The sequence below is a fragment of the Zeus faber genome, assembly GCF_960531495.2.
Source record: "Zeus faber genome assembly, chromosome: 14".
Lineage (NCBI taxonomy): Eukaryota > Metazoa > Chordata > Actinopteri > Zeiformes > Zeidae > Zeus > Zeus faber.
Window position 1 is genome coordinate 12,068,390 of NC_137200.1, and position 21,962 is coordinate 12,090,351.

The 21,962-nt window shown below is 42.4% G+C and overlaps 1 protein-coding gene across 1 annotated transcript in view; it reads left to right on the top strand.

Annotated features, from left to right (window-relative positions):
• The window catches only part of castor2 (cytosolic arginine sensor for mTORC1 subunit 2), a 20,924-nt gene extending 119 nt beyond the window's left edge, over positions 1–20,805 (top strand). The window contains exons 1-9 of the mRNA XM_080014286.1: positions 1–190; positions 5,763–5,833; positions 7,669–7,862; positions 10,560–10,692; positions 11,219–11,342; positions 11,800–11,910; positions 15,540–15,622; positions 19,112–19,206; positions 19,311–20,805. The exon at positions 1–190 is cut by the window's left edge and continues 119 nt beyond it. Coding sequence (XP_079870412.1) covers positions 78–190; positions 5,763–5,833; positions 7,669–7,862; positions 10,560–10,692; positions 11,219–11,342; positions 11,800–11,910; positions 15,540–15,622; positions 19,112–19,206; positions 19,311–19,376 — 990 coding nt within the window. The 5' untranslated portion in view covers positions 1–77 and the 3' untranslated portion in view covers positions 19,377–20,805. The remainder of the gene's footprint in view (positions 191–5,762; positions 5,834–7,668; positions 7,863–10,559; positions 10,693–11,218; positions 11,343–11,799; positions 11,911–15,539; positions 15,623–19,111; positions 19,207–19,310) is intronic.
• Positions 20,806–21,962: the final 1,157 nt, after the last annotated feature.

A 21,962-nucleotide genomic window follows, 5' to 3' on the forward strand; every position in this document is an offset into this window, starting at 1 on the left:
TTGTTTGTTTGGTTTTTTTTTTGTTGTTTTTTTTTTTTATACATTTAGTTGTTCCGCCAAATGAGAAGACGCAAAAGATGGAGCTGCACATTTTAGAGCACAGTCTGAAAGTGGCGAGTATAGAGAAGGAGGGCATCCAGGTCTGCACCCACGGACTGATAAAGCTCGCCTTCCTGGCCTCCAAGACGCGGTAAGGAACACTTGCGTTAGCATCGGCGTTAGCATCGGGGTAGCATTTAATGCACACTTAGGCGGCTGTGTCACTCATATTGCTGCGACGCTGACGTCCTGCAAACGCGGGGGGGTGGGGGGGATGCGTATTGCCTTTCCTCTCCCGGCCGCGGCGGTGGTTCTGCTCACGCCTTTCGACCTGCAAAGTAGTTTGTTTGGTTGTTTGGGTTGGTTTTTTTTTTTCCATTCCCAACGCAAAACATTTGTTGTATCGGTTCCGAGGCCCGTACTTTTATTGTGTAGTAGCATTCTGCAGCCCCGTGCCATCTGTAGCGGGGCGCTAGTGCTGCGGGACTCGTGGACGACTCGTCCGCGGCGAAAGAATCCTTCGAGTGACTCGGGGGAGTCACGCCGGCCCAACGAGTGACTCTTCCACCAGGGTTACATTACATTACATTTAGTCATTTAGCAGACGCTTTTATCCAAAGCGACTTACAATTGTTCAAAGACCGATGGATGCAGCCATCAGGAGCAATTAGGGGTTAAGTGTCTTGCTCAAGGACACTACAGTATGCTAGCAGGAGGAGCCTGGGATCGAACCAGCAACCTTTAGATTACTAGACGACCAGCTCTACCTCCTGAGCTACCATCCCCTGGGATGGCGCTATTTACGTTGGATTTGGCTGGTACAACTTTGACAGTCGTCCAAAAAAGTGTTTTCGAAAGAATTAAAACATTGCTGTTGTTCGCTATATATATATATATATATATTTTGCGATTTGGGCAAAATATTGACGCGATCGCCTCGCCGACGAAGGCGGGGGGGTCGGAACATTGGACGACTCTTGTTTGTTTTCACGGCATCAGAACTGAGTGCCTCATCGGGAACCGAATCTGAAGAATCGAGTGGGACGTTCCGTCACTAATCCGTAGCCGGGGGAGCGGAGAGGGGCGTGTGTGTGTGTGTGGGGGGGGGGGTCCTCGCTGTCGCGCAGTCTGCGAAGCCTATGTCGTGTAACCCCAAAGCGGAGCGAGGCACCTTTTCCACGCTTAAAGTTTTGCCTAATCGTTTTCGAGGCCTTTCCAGTGCTGTGGTAGCGGGCCCGCTGCCCGCGACGTGGCTCGTTCCCTCGCTGCTTCACCTCCTGCCGCAGCCCGACGCGCCGTCACGTGTGGTTGGTGCGTTCTGTCAACCGTGACGTCTCTTCTGAGCGGCTGGCTGTCCCACGTGCGGTGGTGGACGAACGTACCGGGAGGATTTACTTAAGGAAACGCTACAAACACCCTGCCACAAAATGACTTCCAAAACTGAAAGTACCACATTGGCATTTCTACTTAAGTGAAAGTATATAAGAACTAACTAGTGCTACTGCACCTACCCCCCCCCCCTCTCTCTCCTGCAGATCAATGTTCCTCCATATCCTGATTACAAGTTACAAAAAATATATAGGTGGTGTCACAAGGATCATTTACAGTGGACAGTGGAAAGGATATGGACATTTTAAAGTACTTTACTGTGTTGCAAATATTGTAGAAAAAAAAGTATAGGTATGTTCTTGAAATGTAGTTAAAGTACTTGATTACTTGTGACATTAATTTCTACTCAATTTTGCATTCTCTCCAGTAATACGATCTGAAAGTAATGGATACAAAGTCCATAGATCATTCAACATTTTTTTTCCCAACTAGATGGTTTCACAATTTGTGCATTTTTGTCTAAAGAATTAAAAGCAACGTACTCGGGCTGGTGACATTTACAAAATCAAATATCAATATGTTGTATGTTATACAAATACCTCAATATTGATAATTTGATGTTTTAGGGATGGCTAATGATGCCTTTGTAGGATATTTCCATGCAAGAAATATTGGGGAAACAATCATCATTAATGTGAAATGAACAGCTAGTCTATGAAGTTCAGAAATGTTCCTTGCTTTACTGTTATGCTTCCTTAAAGACAACATTTAACACTATCAAAATATTGAGAGAACCAAAATCCCAGACGGTATCTTGTCAGTATATCACCATGTTGATATTATATCGACATCAAGTCCAGCCTTACAAAGCACCTTTTTATTAATTAAGTTTAATTCAATAACTACTTTTTTCCCCTGCCAATATATTAATTATTTATTATAATCACATTTCTATTACACATGTTAGTGATGAGATGTGTATATCATGGCAGATCATCTTTGTAGGTCTAACGATGCGCTGATGGTAAGTGTATATTGTTTTTATACTAATTTAGTGTAGTAGCTTTGTTGAGAATAAAATGAATCGAAATATTACTTGGTAAATAAGAGTGCTCCACTGAAAACATACATAATTATGCAAGTAATATTAAGATGTGTTATTTTCCCCCTTTTTTTGCGTTGTTTTATGTTCTTGAAGCGATCTGTGCAGATTGTTTGATTAATCAATAATGGAAGACACTTAGGCTAAATAAAACCCCTTTATGCCCAAACTGCTGCAAGCTTCAGGTAGTTGTTACCAACACATTATTATTGTTTCTTTTATTATGATTTATACAGGGGTGGTGTGTTGTTTTGAAACATCACCCGAATTTCTGTATGGGTGTAATTACTAATTAAAATGAAACAAAAAAAATAACCCTTTCACTGACTACTCAGTCACAAAGAACAATACATTGCGGTACATGTCCTTCAGTTGTTGTTTTTTAAGCAACCAGGTGGATGTCATGGCAGCAAATCCACATTCCACATCCACAAGCCGACGACCTCAGTCCGTATCTTTTGTTCTCTATCTGCACTACTCAGCATAGCAATGTTTTTTTTGGACAGTTTTTTTTGTTTTTTTTATGTTGTCCAATAAAAAATGTCAAGGTTTATTTTTGTTCATTGATATTTTGATGACTAGAGCAACCTAAATTTGAACCAAATACCATTGTACTGTTCTGTAACAGGGGAAGATCAGTCTTTAGTTGAGGCCCGTAACGTCTGTGTTGGAGTCCACTTCTCTGCTGTCCAACCTCTGAATGCCTTCAGCATAATTTCCTGCCTGGGCTTTAGTTCACAATAAATCCAGTGGGACCTTATTTATGCTTCTCTTGTAGACTGCTATGCACATATGCTAGCAATTTTTAAATGGCCTTTATCATTTTTGCCAACATTTCATTTTCTTCCAACTGTAAGGGAAATGTCATACATGGGTAATATCCGCGGCTCCGCTTGGGTTTACTGCTCAAGTAGTGCCCAGTACTCACTTCATAAAAGTAAGATCAATTGCGAGAGTTGCTGTTACTAAGTAAATGTAAAAAAAAGTGAATACATTTTTATTAATGATTTGTGAGTTGGGTTTCGTTGCTGTGGTTTTCCATCCAAATTTTGGACAATCCACATTATTGTTCACGGAAAGTTGAAATTGAGTTAAAATTATAAACAAGTTTGTGCCTTAGAAGTCTAAAGTAGCTTACAAAACTACAACACCCCACACCCCAAATCCCAAACTTTTGGCCTTAGCCTCTCTCCCAGCAGTACACCATAGCCTGCTATTGGTTATCAACATCACATTAACGCCAAGTTTTTATACTTCACAATAGGACTGGGCGATAAAATGATCACAATCACACATTGCCATGAAAGGAACCTTTATGTGTTATCATCTCTTATGTGTTCATAATTTACACAGAAACACTTAATACTAATAGTCACTAATAATTAGTGTGAGCGAACTGTATACAAAATGGCCAGCAACTAGTAGCCAAGTTTACGTTTTGATTTTCTTTTTTTTTTGTTTTTTTTTTTATTATAATAAAATATCCTAAGTTTAAACCATAAATGCCGCCCCCCCTATTTCTTCTGGCTTCAGTCATTAACAGGATAATTCTTCACACTAAACTATAGTGTGATACATGTTGATATCGACCAATATAAAAACATTTTATTGTGATGGCCATGTTGCTCAGCCATATTAAATACTTTTCTAAATCCAAATTCCTCTGCCATAGCTTATTAATAGCCATATTAGTTGTGATTTCTATTTGTCATGCAGCTTTTATATCCTCCTTCCCAGTAAGGTTCCCGTGTAGTCGATTTGCGAGCACCCCCATAACTAAATGCAGACAGGTTAATAGATAATATTTCATCAAGCAGCAGTGCCTGCAGCTGTACATACTTTGTGTACCACTACTCTCACACAGAGAAGAAAGGTATCAAACCTTTCCGCTGTTTACCAGAGACTCAACACTGCATGGGAACAATCCCTACCCTCCAGGGAACATTCCTTTTTTCTGCCAATACATGCACAAACATCTTTGCATAAGGATACGTCGCACTGGCATGTGGTCCCTGGGTCTCTGTAGCTTGCAGAGGCTTCCAAAGTTGCTGATGTACCCACCTCCAAAATGTGGTTGACCAGGGAAGGGTATCTGGTAGCACTGGGGTGGACCAACACAAAACTAAAACAAAGAACCCAATTGAAAGCATACTGAACGGAAAATAGAACAGACTTTCAGAAAAAGTTTGTTCAGGAAAACATTTGAATGACCCATCTTCAAAACAAATGAAGCATTTTGAAGGATTTAGATGTTTACAACTAGAGGAACCAATTTTAATTTTTGCACGAGTGCAAACAATCTTTGGATGTATTTTATTATATCTGTTTAACAATGTAATGCTGGAGCCCTCTTTCAAGTCACTACTGATGGTCTTTCTTTATTTTTTCTTGCTCAGCTGCAGTTCTGTAATAGGGCATGTAATTAATTTTCCATCAGTTTGATTTGGGCGTGTGAAACTCCTTAAAACTGTGATTGGGGATTGCTGTTGGCACTACAGAGCAATACACCATGACACATACTCATTTGAGACTCCTTGTGAAGTTCCTTGCGAGTACTAAGAATGTGAATGATGCTGGCTGACTGTTTAAATGACCCCCCCCCCCCCCCACACACACACACACACACATCCCTCTCCCTTTGATTTACTATTGCACAGCATCAACCCCCCTAAACATCCCTCTCCCTTTGATTTATTATTGCACAGCATCAAACCTGGATGAACAACGCAGGGATAATGGTTCTTCCAACACATCCATTATATCAACACTTTGAGACCCATCAGGATGAAAGTTGAGGTTGGGGTATATTGCTCAGCCCTAGTTGAGGTCTTTTACCCTTTTAAAACTAAGAGCTCCCTCCCCGAACAGCTTTGTGCCGATTTGTGTGAGGTTGCTCAATGGAAAAAGAAAAGCCAAGAGCAACAAAAAATGAAGTTATTCTATACTTCTTAAGTTCCACTGCTCATTTAATGTCAGGAAGCATTGCAAGGTTTCTTCCCCGAGCAAACAATCCTTGTTAAGAATGCATGTATGTCCCAGGGGAGCTTCACACCTTTCGGCTGTTAAGAACCTGATAAACACAGTCGTGTTGTGCACTGTGTGGGTTTATTTTGTGTGCACAGAACCTGGGGAAGGGCCTCGGCCCGAGAGAACGGCATTGATCCCCATTTAATCTAATTACTTTTAAACTGACCGAGAAGAGTCCAAAACGCATTTAGGTTTGTGGCAATCTTTTATTTTCATGTTATGAAAGCTAAAGGGGAAAAAAACTCTTGTCTTTTGTTTTCTACAGGTGCAAGTTTTTCAGTCTGACGGAAACACCAGAGGACTACACCATCATCGTTGACGAGGAAGGTTTCAAAGGTAGGCAGTTCCTCTTCAGAACTCTTCAGGTTGCTGGGGTAACCAGACGTCAGCCAACGAGGGGGAAACAAAAAAAGATCAGATTATGTAATCTCGAGGTTCTCGGTGATACCACGTCTGCCGACTGACAATGTTTGACCACATATTGCTCAGTGTGGGTGCCATTATAGAATTGAGCCCAGGCAGCCTCTTGCTGGGTTTTCTGATTGGACGAGTGAGTCCATCCGTGTCATTACTGGCCCTCGTTGGTTACCATGGATACTCCCAAGTTATTTGTTGTGTAACAGGTGGAGGTATTTTCTGCCTCCGACTGGCTCAAAGGGGTTTTTTACTTTCTCTGTGTACTGCTTGAATGAATCACTAAAAAGCAATGTGGCTTTCAATTAGCTTTATTTTTTTCTATTAGTGTTGACAAAAAAGCCCTTTTTAAAGAGGCACAATACCAAACCAGTATTTGTGAAAAGTCCCAATGAGCTGTCAGTCTGTGTATCCATTACAAAAATACTCTTCAACAAGCAGCTTTTTCAGGGCATTCTAATATCTAACATCTAGTCAGCCTGTGTGTGGAGATTGTCACACACAGGTTGACTTTACGGAACCTCAAATGCAGCCTAGAGAAGAGTATATGGTTCACGGTCTGTTGTGTTGCTTTTTATACAGTTAAAGGATAGGTTTGCTATTTGAACCCAGACCTTATTAAAATGTTGGTTCCCTTCATTTATAACTGTTCATAGAACTAAAAGGTGATTTAACTTTTTTTTTTGTAAGGGTAGACCATTTGTCCCATTGCACTGTAAGCACAGTGGAAATAACTGTCTCAATAAGTCAGTGAAGCGTTTAGTGTGGTTCTGCCATGAACAGATATAAATGACGGGAACCAACATTTTGATAAGGCCTTCGTTGAAAAAAATTACAGATCTGTCCTTTAAGCACCTAATGCTGAAACAGTAAGTTGGATTAATTCAATTGAAGCAAATGTTTTAAATTACACACATTTCTCTGCATTTTAGGGATAAAATAGAGATCACCATAGCTGTGCTCTATTGCTATAGGAAATTGCTTTAGTCCAAGCATTTATGCATCTGCAGAATATCTGTGTAGTCCACTGAAGAGAACATTCTGCATAGGATCCATGCAGAAAAATATATTTGTATATGTATTTACAATATTGAGTTTGTCACAACATTAGAAATTCATCCAACACCATCACCATTTCATCAGATACTTAATTAGATTCACCAAACCTTGCCTGTAAAGTTCCAAGATACAAGTGTGGTCACTGGTCAAAGCAAACTTCAGCTTTTCTTTTCCTTGTTTGAACTTTGTCAACATATAATATGACTCTCTTAAAGGCAGCCGGTGGGATACAATGTTTTTTTGTTTTTGTTTTTGTTTTTTTCTATGGCTCGAGCGAGATGGAATTTAATATTAGCCTTTCTCGGAGGCAGGGCAGAGCACACAGATTTTGGCAGACGGCTTTGTTTTAACTGTTTTGAGGCCAGGCATATTGAATAGGAACGATGGCCAACACTGTCCAATTTGATCACCATAAACGTTCTTCCCCACACAAATATTTAATGGTAAACTTCAATTGTTCCTATTTGACAGTTTTCTCATTGCCACTCACATAAAAGTGAATTTGTTTTCTTAGAATTTATTTTTTCCTATCTTAACAAAATGATGGCTTTGTTTGATGTAACGCCCAAAGCCCTGCTCAAACAAAGAGCATTGCTGATGTTACTCCACTTGGAGAGATTCTCACTAAATCTGCCCCACAATTCCGATATGAAGTGCAGCAGAACTTTGCATAACAACTTCTATGCATTCTCTTTCAGAACTGCCCGAGTCGGAGCACATCAGTGTAGCTGAGGCCACGTGGTTGGCCCTCAATGTGGTGTCAGGGGGCGGGAATGCCTCCAGCTCGCAGCCAATCGGAGTCACCAAAATCGCCAAGTCAGTCATCGCGCCGCTGGCCGATCATAACATCTCTGTATTTATGCTGTCGACGTATCAGACAGACTTCATTCTGGTGAGAGCAGCTCCGATGCTGACCCAAGTGTCTCACTCTTTATCCAACATGGTACAATGGATATAATGTTGGCCCATCTCAAAAAATATGTTCATATTACTGTACTATTTACTTGTGCATTATTTGATAGTTGTCAATACTGAATAGAGCTGTGTTTCAAAATGCAATGCTTTTATGGTGATGACTTGATCAGTACTGTTGTTTCCAAGACCTTCATTTAATATCAACTTTCCAGACCTAAGTAGTTCATCTCGTCAGCATCAGTGAGCCGAGAAGATAGCAAAAGATTTTTTACACTTAGAGTAGACATGTCATGTAACCTTCATTTAATAAAAAATGAATAAAGATAGACCCTAGGCAGAGACCTTTAAGTTTTTATGGACGTATATTGGATCTAAAGTCCATATGCCACTTACACTCGCTTTTTCTGGTAGCTTCTATGGTTGCTCCGTGAAGAACAAAAAAGTCCCATTTTCTCTGCTCTCTCTCCATTGACTCCCATTGCTTTGGAAAAAACGCGTCTAAATAATAGTCCTCTGCTTGTCCCAACTTCAATCACTTCATGTACGTATGTCCAACACAGTTCAGCTCATTTAAGTATGTGTGCGCCATATTTAAATAGTCCCATATGACCTTGTAACTTAACTGCTTATATCTTTACGGTTTCAGGGCCGAAGCTTAGATAACCATTTTCCCTTCCCTCTGTTCCGCAACCATCAGCTGTAAAGCAATAACGTTGGGCCTCAATGTACCTCCCGTTGTGAATATTCATTTATTTTGTCATGTCTGAGAGGTTGTTTGTTCATACAATTCCTCGTCCATTCCATGGCCTAGCTTAGATGTGGGCGGGGGGGGGGGGGGGGGGAGAGGAGTAGACTCAGCATGTTTATTAGAATCAAATGAAAGAGAACCTATGTTGATGTTGTTAATCTGCCACTAGTTATGTAAAGGGGATCAGCGTGAGCCTCTTGTTGGAATTCCAGGTAACAAACACGGCCCAAGTCCAGCGCCCACCTCTTTCTTTCTCTGTCTCTAGCTCTTTCCCTTTTTTTCGTTCTCTCTCGGCCACTCATAGCAACCATCCTAATTACTTGCCTAACGACAGGGCTGGGGCTTTGGGGGAAATAATGCCTTCATTCTAGCCTCCCACACTCGATGGTTTCTCGGTCTCCTTAGTTTCTTGATTTATTTATTTATTTTTTTCATCTCTATCCCTGCCTCGCACTGTCTGATTTCATTACTAAAGGTCACGGCAGACCAAAAGAGAGAGAGACCAGCTGAGGCCCTGAATATATATTTTCTCTCCGTCCCTCTCATGCGTGTTACATAAAGTCACAAGGCTCCACCTGAAATGTTGGATGCATTTGTTTAGCAGGGAGCGGGACGGTAAGCAAAGCAGCATCTCACCTTGCTGTCCTTTAGAGGGGGGAAAAAAGAAAGGGGGGGGGGGGGGAACATCCTAAATTAAGTCTTGTCAGGACAAAAAAAAAAAACAGCCTTGCCGAGTCTACACATTATTCCCTCAATATCACCATCCCTGTAAATCACACATCCCTCGGACTGCACAGGCATACAGATTTTTGGATCAGTTTTCATTATGAACAAGCTGTAATCCACGATCATGTAATACTCAGCACAACTTCCACCCCCCCCCACACACACACACACACACACACAACCTCCACTCTTAGTACCGAGACCATAAGGTTGCCGCTGCTTGTGGAGAATTTGTGAACACTGTTGTACAGCCATAACAAGTTATTTCACCGATTTACATCCCTACTTAAACGTTTTGTTGTCATTGTTAACATTATATTGGATTTGCGCCTCAAATGAAAACCAGCCATTAAAATGCAAATGGAGCTGCTAAATCAAAATGCCGAATTAAAATGCACTACCTTGTTTTCAAACATCCATCGGAGGTGCTTTCACGTTGCTTTAACTCTGATTCCCTCTCATACTCTGTATGAAGCCCAGCCCTTTATCTTGAATGTGCCAAATGTGTATGATTATTCCAATTGGTTTTGGGTGGCCAGTGTAAGATAAAGGCATACGAAGTCTGATACGGACCATTTCTAATCCATTAAACAGTTATTACGAATCGTTGCTCTATTATCTGAGTTGATAAAACAAAAAAACATCCTCTGCATCAATGCATCATCAGCCTCTCATACAATGTAGTTGAACATAGCATATTATACAGTGTATAACCTAAGACTTGCTGTTTAACGCTAATAATGTTACCCACTCAGCCTGGCATCCACTGCTGCCTGGCTGCCCGGGAAGGGGGGATTCCTCCCTCCCTGAACCCTGCTTGTCTCTGAGATTTCAATTGCCCGGGTGAAGGTTAGACGAGGGGAAGCTGTTGATTTGTGAAATGTGGGCTTATGAAGCCCTTTGAGTATGTACTGTGATCAAGGACTATCGAAATAGAGTCCAAAAAAAATTGTTAAGAATGTTTTCTTTAGGCAGTTCTGCCTAACCCAATATTTTGTAATAATTAATTTCTTCATAAGACTCGCTATAAGCCAAAAGGGAAAAATTATGCACAGTTTGCCTTTTTAAAGTATTAAAAACAAAACATAAAACTACAACATAATAACATAACAATGAGCAATGTTTTTTGGGGCTTCTTTCTATTAACAAATCCCCAACGTGTTTATCGTCAAGTTTTCAATTATGTGGTTCCTCGCTTAGGTTCGAGAACGAGACCTGCCCATGGTCATGCACACACTGTCGTCAGAGTTCACGCTGCTCCGGGTGGTCAATGGCGAGACGGTGGCCGCTCACAGCCTGGGAGTGACCAACGGCTTTGTGAAGCCAAAACTTGGTAGGAAAACATTAACTTCAAACCTGGGTGGTTTTATTGATGGGGGCGGGGGTTAGCCAAGCTAGACAATACTGTATGTGCACAGGAACACTCCCAAGGTCTACAGAACCGAGCAGAGGCGCTGAAACGGCACTATCGTTGACTTTGTGCAATCAGACCAGTCACCTATAATAAAAATAAGTAAAAACCAATTAAAGGCTTTGCTGACGAACAGAACATTGATAATTGATTGTCATCGGCATACAGTTAGTCAAATAGAAGACATCTCTTATTCATATGGACGAATTAACCAGCATATAACCACATCAGCCTGTATTGGTTTTGAATGACAACGCACTTGCCGTTGACTATAATGTAATCTGTCTGTGAATGAAAAACATTGCCCCATCTCTTGAATTTTTATCCCAGCACATTTGCTCCAACTTTACTAGTACCAGCAAGAGAGTGTTTGAAATATACTGGGCTATAGTGACACTGTTAAGGGAAACGCCAATGTTGTGGGTTCTGCCTTTTTTCTGTCTTTCAGTGCCCCGCCCTATAATCCACCCGCTCTCTAGTCCCAGCAACATGTTCTGTGTGACGAGCCTAGACCCCGACACTCTGCCCTCGGTGGCCACGCTGCTCATGGACGTCATGTTCTACTCTGGAGGGTGAGGGGCCAACTCATGTTTATTTTTTTCGTTGTTTCTCTCTGTTCAACTTCAGGTAAGAACGGACCCCGTATCAAACATTTTTAAAGGGGGGTGGGGAAACAACCTTTCATCTGTAGAGAAACACTTGAAGCACATACTGCTCCAAGCCTGAGAACTGACAGAAAACATTTGGTTGTTCTCCAGAATGTGAATGCGTGTGGTGATATGAAACTGAAGCATTTGTGGTCTTTGGGAACAACGTCTTGTGTTTTCCCCACTGTGGAGTATGTAACATTAAAAGACGCCCAAGTGCAGATGGTCACAAGTTTCCATTTGTTGTGATATTTCACGCATTATGCTCACAGAGGCCTATAAACAGATCTGCAGAGACCTAGTGCTAGTCAGTGGGGTGGAGTTTATTTGCGTTTGTATTTGGAGGGTGTACAACGGTCTTGTGCCCCCCTCCCACACACAGGCCGAAGGAGCCTGGGACGTCGAGCGAGGACTCGAGCCACATCTGCTTCTTCTCCTTCTCCCTGATAGAGGGCTACATCTCCCTGGTCATGGACGAACAGACCACGCAGAGGTAATGCTCCCTCGCACCACCTTGTCCGTTGTGTGGAACACTGCAAACATCACTCGCTGTAATCAATATATGATCCATAACGCCAAACCATTATCTGTGCTTGAAACGCAAGACAAACACATTTTCAAGCTGCAAGTCTGGAGTGTGGCTGTGCGCTTTGCAGAGTAGCTCAGTACACACCGTGTGTAACGACGAGACATTTTGCTACCCATTTGTAATTGTAAAAGGGTCAAATCATATAATTGGAAATGATAAAAAATGTATTATTTAGTTATTTATTAATGTATTTATTTATTATTTATTTATTACGCAATTGCCACAGCACTGTTTTTATTTTTTGCATCCATTTTCCATTTACTTCCTGCACGGTCGACTTGCAGCATGTGCCACCATACTGCGAATGATGAGGGGTGAGGGAAGTTTCAAAGCCAAATTTAATTACAAAAGAAGTCATTCTTCTTGGAGCAAACCATCCAACTGCAGTAAGTTAGAAATATATTGGATTTCTGGGATGAAAATTATTCTTTATGCAATCAAACGGATCCAAATTAATTACACATTCCATGGAGCCTCTCCAGGCGCCCCTGCCTCCCTCTCCCTCTGCATTTTTCACGTGGGTGCTCGACCTTCTCCGTGGGTGCTCGAGCCCAGAACCAAGGAATCGGCGACGTGTGCGTGGGGCCTCTCGGTTGAAGCAAGTTTTTTTTTGTTTTTTTTTCTCAGTGAATGCTATCGTGGAAGAGCTCATTGCTTAAAAGAATTCAAAATCTCCTATATGGGATTATTTTGGTTTTCAACCAGATGCAACCTGCAAGCCAAAGGACGAAAAAGAAGTAATTAGCAATCTTTGCAAACATGGCCCGGGACGGAGCACTGGGTCTCACCGGCCGTAGCATGGAGGTTCAGTGAAAACAATCCCTTAATTAGGCAGTTGTTGTTTTGTTTTGTTTTTTTGTTTTTTTTGTTTTTCCCCATTTTTTCGGGGCCGCAGAGGAGCAAAATAAAAGGATCAAATTGTGTAATTATCCCAGCAAAAGGAGCCCTTGCGGTCTGGGTCTCAGCTCCTCCAGACGGGAAGAAAAGCACAGGGCGCAGTTAATGCGGCTATGCGGAATACCGGTTCCTATTCGCACACACTTTGAATTGCGCTTTATAGGTCATTAAGCTAGCAACATAAGAGGACAAAAATCGGGCAAAGAAAAACAACTACAACCTCAGCCGATCGCCCATTGCTGATATATTTGTCCAATCGCCCAAGCCTATTGCTTATGTAAGTAAGTAAAGCCTGAGAAAATGTGCTCTGTGGTTGACCTGGAAGAGTGTTTTCAATCGATGCCATTAAATAATATTTGATCAAAAAATATACTTTCTTTGTATGGATTCTACGAGGGCGGCCCCCAAATACCCAACCAAACGCTAGTCATCAAGAAGCGTCGACTGCCGGTCAGTTGGTCGCAGGAGTAATTCAGGAGCCATGCCTTGCCAAAATGTACAGCCCTGGAACTCAAACCATTTTCTAATGCGCCAAAAACATATATTTAAATTATTTACTTTATCGTTAACGTGCGACAATGATAAGTCGACTTATAGCTTGAACTGACTAATGACTAACTGACTAGTAGTCAACTAGGAAAATCTTTAGTCGTGGCAGCCCTACATTCTACGTTCATTTGGTGATTTATTTGGTAATTCGGTTTTAAATATTGATATTACAAACTGACTGTACAGTGGGGGAAATAATTATTTGATCCCTCACTGATTTTGTAAATTTTCCTACTGACAAAAAAATTAATTATAATTTATTATTTTAGTGGTAATTTTTGTTAGGTTTATTATAACAGTGAGAGAGAATATCAAAAAGAAAATCCAGAAAATCACATAAAAAAAAAAAAAAAAAAGGATATAAATTATTTTGCATTTCATTGAGTGAAATAAGTATTTGATCCCCTACCAACCATAAAGAATTGTGGCTCCCACAGATTAGTCCTCTCGCTTTAAGAAAGTACTCCTAATCTCAACGAGAATCAATCAATCAGACTCCAACCTCTCCATCATGGGCAAGACCAAAGAGCTGTCTAAGGACATTGGGCATAAGATTGTAGTCCTGCACAAGGCCGGAATGGGCTACAAGACCATTGGCAAGGAGCTGGGTGACAAGGAGACAACTGTTGGCGCGATTATTAGAAAATGTGGAAGAAACACAAAATGACCGTCAATCTCCCTCTGTCTGGGGCTCCACGCAAGATCTCACCTCGTGGTGTGTCAATGATCATGAGAAAGGTGAGGGATCAGCCCAGAATTACACAGGGGGGGCTTGTTAATGATCTCAAGGCAGCTGGGACCACAGTCACCAAGATAACCATTGGTAACACACTCCGCCGTAATGGATTCAATCCTGCAGCGCTCTTTAGGTCCCCCTGCTCAAGAAGGGACATTTACAGGCCCGTCTGAAGTTTGCCAATGAACACCTGACTGATTCAGAGAATGCTTGGGAGAAGGTGATGTGGTCAGATGAGACCAAAATGGAGCTCTTTGGTATCAATGCGACTCGCCGTGTTTGGAGGAAGAGGAATTCTGACTACAACCCCAAGAACACCAACCCCACCGTCAAGCATGGAGGTGGAAGCATTATGCTTTGGGGGTGTTTCTCTGCTAAGGGGACAGGTCGACTTCACCGCATCGAGGGAAAGATGGGTGGGGCCATGTACGGTGAAATCCTGGGTGACAAGGCAACAAAGGAGTGGCTCAAGAAGAAGCACATTAAGGTCATGGAGTGGCCCGGCCAGTCTCTGGACCTTAATCCTATAGAAAATCTGTGGCGGGAGCTGAAGCTTGGAGTTGCCAAGCGACAGCCTCGAAACCTTCAAGACTTGGAGTGGATCTGCAAAGAGGAGTGGTCCAACTTTCCTCCTGAGATGTGTGCAAACCTGGTAATCAACTACAAGAAACGTCTGACCTCTGTACTCGCCAGCAAGGGTTTCTCCACCAAGTACTAAGTCATGTTTTGATAGGGGATCAAATACTTATTTCACTCAATGAAATGCTAAATAATTTATATATTTTATTTAATGTGATTTTTTTTGGATTTTCTTTTTGATATTCTGTCTCTCACTGTTATAATAACCTACCAAAAATGACCACTAAAATGATAGACCGTTCATTTCTTTGTCAGTGGGCAAACATACAAAATCAGTGAGGGATCAAATAATTATTTCCCCCACTCTATGCATGACATGCCACGCACAGAGCTTGTGTTTTTCATAAGACTCCGTGAAGCCATTTGAACAGGCGTCACCGAGCTGCCCCACAGAGCTGCCCCGCGCTGACTGCCAAATGGTTAATAGTTAGCTTCTCTGCCAGGGAACACATTGTTGTCTGTTACATCAGCTGTTTGCTGTTCGGGTAAGAAAGAGCAAACAAACGTGAAGAGAGAATGACACAAGGCACTCGGGATTCTGTGGTTGGAAGCCAAGCCATTGTAAAACGGCTGAGAAGCTTTTAATCCATGTTGGAGGGAAAAATTAAGAGGACATTATTCCTTTTTTTTTCCAGGCAACACTGTGAAATGTAGAAAGACTAAAAGATTATTTTTCTGACTTGGAATCTACTGTTTGTGTTTTTGCATCCAGGTTTCCCAACAACGTCCTCTTCACCAGTGCTTCTGGGGAGCTTTGGAAGATGGTTCGCATCGGGGGGCAGCCTTTAGGATTTGGTGAGGACCAGTCACTGGTTGAATATACACTGCTACAGTACCATGTTGGAGGAGTGGATGCAAAACTTACGAACAAAAGAAATGACAGCCGAGTATTATATAAAGGGCCCCTTGAACCGCCGATAGATATTTCTTTAAAGTGTTAACAAACACACATATTCAAAGTGTGATTTTGCAGCAAACAGGGAATTCCCAGTTTGGATTCCGCACAGTCCTACCTAGCGTTGGTTGTGGGGATGCATATTTCTTCTTGAACAACAAGATGAAATACCGTGGGAGTGGTGTGAACATTTGTGGGCAAGGTGTGGCATTATCCAGACCCTTTTTCACACGACTTAATTAAGAAAAAAGTTGTTGATTTCTAAACAACAGTTGTCAGGAAAAAAAAAAATTTCGGGTTGTGTGACCAATTTGAGGTCCACTGACTTCTCGCTGTAGCGACCAATTTTAAAATGTGGACTTCTTCGTATCAGCCAAAAATCTGTCCCGGTGCATAAAGGGACAGATTTTCACTAACTTGACAGTAGACTTATAAGTGATCAACATGGTGATATCAGCATGGATATCGTTGGGGAATGTGATTATCATAGTATCGCGACACAATAAAACACTGCCATCTTTTCCCTGCTTTTAAAGGTTGTGTGACAGTGAAATTTCACCCAACACCCAAATTAACAGCTGTCCGCCACCAAAATATTATCACATAATTATTATTATTATTATTATTATGAGTATTAATATTATAATAATAAATATAGCTGCAGGCAGCAATACACGGGGTCCAGTTTAGTTGTGTTAGTTACGTATTCGTTTTCGGGGATCTCTGCAACGCGGCACGATTTTCCGAGTTTACATCGAACGCCGCATATGCCTGTCGTCTCCTGGTTGCTGGTCTGGCGGAGCAATCACTGTGGTCTACACATCACAACCCTCTGTATGCAAATGAGCACCCAGAGACGGAAACTGGGCTTATATAACATCGATTCATGGTGTCACAACGCCTCGCTCCACAAGCGAATCAAGGTACACCAAAGTTCCTCAAGCTCCGGTTAATTTCGGTAGTTTTTTCGCTAATTCCTGCTTCCAATGAGGATCGATATGGATCAAACTTGAACCACGAGACCACATCCATGTATAAATAATAAATATAGCTGCAGGCAGCAATACGCAGGGTCCAGGGTAGTCGGCCCTTCGTTAAAGTTCAATGGCTGAGTGTGCTTTGGCGCTCGAATGTGTGTTCCTCCCGTTCCTCCCTGGTCACAGTGTAATTCTATGATCGGGTGCTGTTTGCGGCTGTGGGTGCGTTTCCTAAGCCGCAACTAACAGCGGTTTTCATTCTGAAGTAGGGCTGCATGATTATGGCTGAAATGACAGCCACTGATTATTTTGTTCAATATTGTGATCACGATTATTTATCATGGTTATTCATCCATTTTGGGGAACACAATTAATACTTGTTTCTCCAAATGAAATAAATAAAAACTGTGTGTTTTTTATTATTTTAGAATTTACTTTTTCCTAATTGGATGTGTGTGTGTGTGTGCTTCACGGAGCCTGCAGCGGGCACCCGCTGGTGCACAGATACATGGATGATTTACTTTGCCACACATGGATAATTGCGATCAGACGATGCTTATAGTTATTATTAGAAAATAAATAAATACAATTATTATAACCAGTAATTCTAATTCAGGACTGTTGTATACATTGATATCTCTGGAATGTCTATAACTTCTGACAATGATGTTATTGGGTTTTTATTTTGTAGGTTTTATTTTGTAGAATGCAAACTTTGGTGCGTGCCCGTTGTCATATTCTTGTCATTTAATACTGTTCTTTTTTTTTTTAATCCAATTCAATCTTCTGGTAAAATAATACCTGTCACTTCGTTACTTTGTATGGTTAATAGTTTGTATCTTAAGCTACTTTTACACATGCAATGTAAACCTGAAATTATCCGGCTGTATGTGTGAGCGCAAATGCCCGACTCATTTGACCCCAACATTACCCGGACATGATCCAGCCAGCACCCTGGTACAAAGTCCGGGTAATGTCCGATTGAGTGGTATGTGTGAACAGAGCAAGTGATTGTCCGGATCATTCACAGCGAGCGAGTGGGCGTGTCATGTGTTGATGACATGTCTATCATGCGGCAGTTATTTACCTTTGTGCGGATCTTCGTGCACGGGGCATAGCTGCTGCGTACTCCTTTCTGCTTTCTATACTATCTCTTTCACTCTCTCGTTTATATTGTGGATACTTCCAAATACATGGAGTATCAACGCAAAAAAAAAAAGCCCAACTACTGATAAGTCTGTAGCCTCATCTGCCGCTGCCGCCATAATAATTATTATTATTATTATTATTGGGGGCATGGTGGCTTAGTGGTGCTCCTAGACACATTATGTGGATCGAATGCAGAGCTCTTGGGGCTGATTCACAGTTCTGTGCCAAGTAGCTGCCGTAGGTCCTACGTCACCGGTGGAGCCCACAGAGGCCCCTGCCCATAGCTTACGTGCTCCTCTCCTAAAATGCAACTACAGTGTCGGGGCGAGGCACAAATTTATATGATTATCATTTATATATCGTTATAATTCCCTGTGTGATCCGCGAACATCGGATGTGACATCATGATCTGTTTTTATTACGTCTGTGCTAAAATGGACTCGACACTGTCATCTAGCGTCTCAGCGGTCTACACGCATAATCACCAAGGCAGAACGACAAATACAACCCAGGGTGTACCTACGGCGGTTATTTGACACAGAACTATGAATCAGCCGTGAGACCTCTGCATTTGATCTACATCCTAGTATCTAATGTATCGAGGAGCACCGCTGAGCCACCATGCCCGTAATAATAATTATTATTAGAGCTGCAGCGCTGGAGCCCAATTGTTATAACTGGGATTTTTAATATTCGGCGTCCAGCCCCGAAGGGTTGGTTGCTAATGAAAAACTGACGTCAGTCGTCTGTGGATCTCATCGAGCCGCCGCACTCACTGGTGATTGGTCAACAACCAAGCTGGCGGCATGTACAGATGGGACTGACGTCGGACTTCCGTGGATATGGGGCTACCCGGCGTCTCACCAGGCAGAGCGCACCATTTTCGAGTCCTTACCGCAGCGGCCTGTGTTTAATTGCGGCACGAGGCCATTCGCTGTCTCTCTCTCTCTCTCTCTCTCTCTCTCTCTCTCTCTCTCTCTCTCTCTCTCTCTCTCTCTCTCTCTCTCTCTCTCTCTCTCTCTCTCTCTCTCTCTCTCTCTCTCTCTCTCTCTCTCTCTCTCTCTCTCTCTCTCTCCCCCCCCCCCTTCCCGGTCACTGTCAAATAAAGGATAAAAATGTCATGGATTTCACTCTCATGGATGTTATGGATCCGGAGCTGTATCGGCCTTATCCAAGTTTATCCAGTTCACTTGTTAAAGAATAGTTGATTGCATCGATCCAGCTGTGTTTTGAGCCCCCGTGTCCGTCCGTCCGTCCTCACAGATGAGTGCGGCATCGTGGCTCAGATCTCGGAACCCCTGGCCACCGCAGACATTCCAGCTTATTACATCAGCACCTTCAAGTTTGACCACGCCCTGGTGAGTCCCCCCCCCCCCCCCAAGTCGGCGTCTGTGACACCATGTGTTTTTGGAAATGCCCCCGTGTCAGCTGCTCAGCGTTTCTTTCAACTCGCTCTCGACAGGTTCCCGAGGAGAACATCCAGAGCGTGATCGGAGCGCTGCGGACCAGTGACAGCGCCAGGCAGTGAGGAGGGAGGAGGATGACCTCATGTCTGGAGCCATTTCGTTCGAACGGCAAATCTTTTTCATCACTGTTCCACACTCCCCTCCACAACCCCCGAAAAGTGCCAAGAGCTTTATTATTATCGATGGACGTAACCGGGGGCGGGTGGGGGACGGACGGTTGGATTCGGGGGGAGATGGAGTGAGACGCTGGTGTGTTGAGGTTGATTTTGTTTTTCCCCTACGATTCTTTTCAACCCCCTCCCACCCCCTAAAACCCGGCTCCGGCCTTGCTCTGATAGCGGTGGCTCTACTTCACCCGAGCAAGTGATTTCTCTTTTAATAACTCTCTTTTAATTTGTGTGTTTATTTCGCTCTCTCAGAAGCTCCCTCTCGTCATAACCAGCACACCGTATTTAGTTACACGGACTCCTCGCGTATGGATGGAGAATGTAAGTAGATGAGCGTGAAGACCCTCCGTAGTACCCCGCCAATCACGATCCCCTCGATTTCTGTTTCTCGCGGCAAAATCACGTTCCATTTGTTCTCAGTGCCAAGATGTTTGAATGCGTAAACTGATGCCTTGCCCCCCAAAAAAAAAAGAAAAGAAAAATCGGGTGTGCAATCCAAGGGGGTTTGGGGGATTGGGGTGTGCACTACTTGTGGAGTGGCCGGAGCAGTGTTGACACACCATCTGTTCCGATGACGAGGTGCGGTTTGGTTTTCATTAACAATTGAATGTTTTATTTTTTAAGTAATTTCTTCTTCCCTTTTTTCTTCTTTTTAAATCAAGAAACGAGACAAATTAAACGGGGGGGGGGGGATCTCTTTGGAACTTGTGAATCATGATGCTGGAAGATGACAAAGCATTTTCCAAGGTCCGTGTGGAGGTCACAGCTCTCCCCCCTCAGCCACTTTAAATAACTTAAGATCTGACAAGAAATGGCGTTGATGAATATGTTTCGTATCTAGTAATAATTAACTGAGCCACTTTTTGACGGATTACTTTAATAATGCTCCGTGCTAGACATAAGCTATTAAGGTTTGGCGCGTGGGGGGATTTCACATTAAAAGCGCTCCCTGCCTCCTCCCCCTTCTACACACCACCCCGCCCCAGTCTGCACTTTAAAGCAGGTCGAGCCCACAGGCCTGTAGTACTGACGTGAAAAGAAAAAAATGGGGAGGGGAACATTTACTTTTAAGAGGACCCGGTTGAGTAGCACAGACATATTGTTAGTCTTAAGCAATTGGTGAAATTGTTGTTTTTTTTTGGGTTGTTTTGTGTTTGTTTTGTTTTACCACACGCATCGCACCTAACAAAGAAAAGGTTCTGTTTTTAAGATTTGATTTGCAGAAAACAAGTATTTATCAGTGTTATAAAAGAAAAACATGTTGAAGGCAAACTCTATTCAGATTAAACTTACAAGAAATCTTTTTTTTTTTTTTTCCCCTTCTTGAGCATGTTTGGAAAATAAACTTTTTTTTTTGGGGGGGGAGGGGGGGGGGTTCATTTTGAGGAATGGCCTCAAGTTTCTTCCATGTTATTTTACTCAAACGGCAGCCCATAGCATTTTAGCCCCAAAACTGGCCTCCGCACACACATCTGGGTGTGTGCAGACCTTTAGTCAGTTAAAACAAAAATCATTAATTAGAATTGATGTGGTCCATAGTATGCAAATGTTTCAACATTGGTTATAAAACCCTTAGACTGAACCTTCATACTTACCTGCTACACAATGTGTGCTTAATTCTCTCTATACTTACCTGTAGAGAAATCCTAGTATTTATTTTTGGATAAATCCCTCAATAAGTGAGCTTTTGTTAGAATTTGTCTTAAGGTATTACACTTAACACCACTATACACACATTCAGTCATGTCGCAGATAAAAATATTTATCTTTTCCTCTGACCTATAATGCAAGTCCATACGAGTGCCAACTCCAGTGTGTTATCCTGCTCGGGGCGTGCCAGACCAGGCCTCCTTCTGACACATGGCGGTGCCGAGGCCGGTATCCAGGCTCCCAGTGCTCTCTGGCTCCCGCACCAAACAGACTCCCACTCACGTTGCACAACCCGTCAATTGTTTCCGGTCGAGCACACTTGGTCAATTCTGCCAAGACACCATGATATGTCGACGCACGTTTAGAAATTTCAATATTTCTCTACCAACAAAAACAAAGGATGCTGGTTCCCATCGTTTATTACTGTTCATAGCATGACCTCGCTGGACGCTTTTACTTTTAACAAACTTACCACTCTGCTGTGCTTAAATGTAGTCCAATGCGGCAAATGTTTAAGCTGTAAAAACACATTAAATCTCCTTTTTTGAAAACAGGAAGCTCACAATATGGTCAGACAGTCTTTTATGTGAAAGAAAGCACCACTGCAGTGGAAAGCTGTGAGAGCGATTCTTAATAAGGCCGGGCTTGAAACATAGCAGCACTTAAGAATAAGTGCTAAACACAAATGCAATCTGGTCTGGTCCTTCATTTAGTTAGTGAATTCAGAGGGTTTGTGATCCTGGAGGTCAAAAAAAAAAAAAAAAAAAAAATATCCGAAAGGAGGCCGGAAAGAAGGACATTAACAACAATGAAAACAAGCGAAGGAGCAGC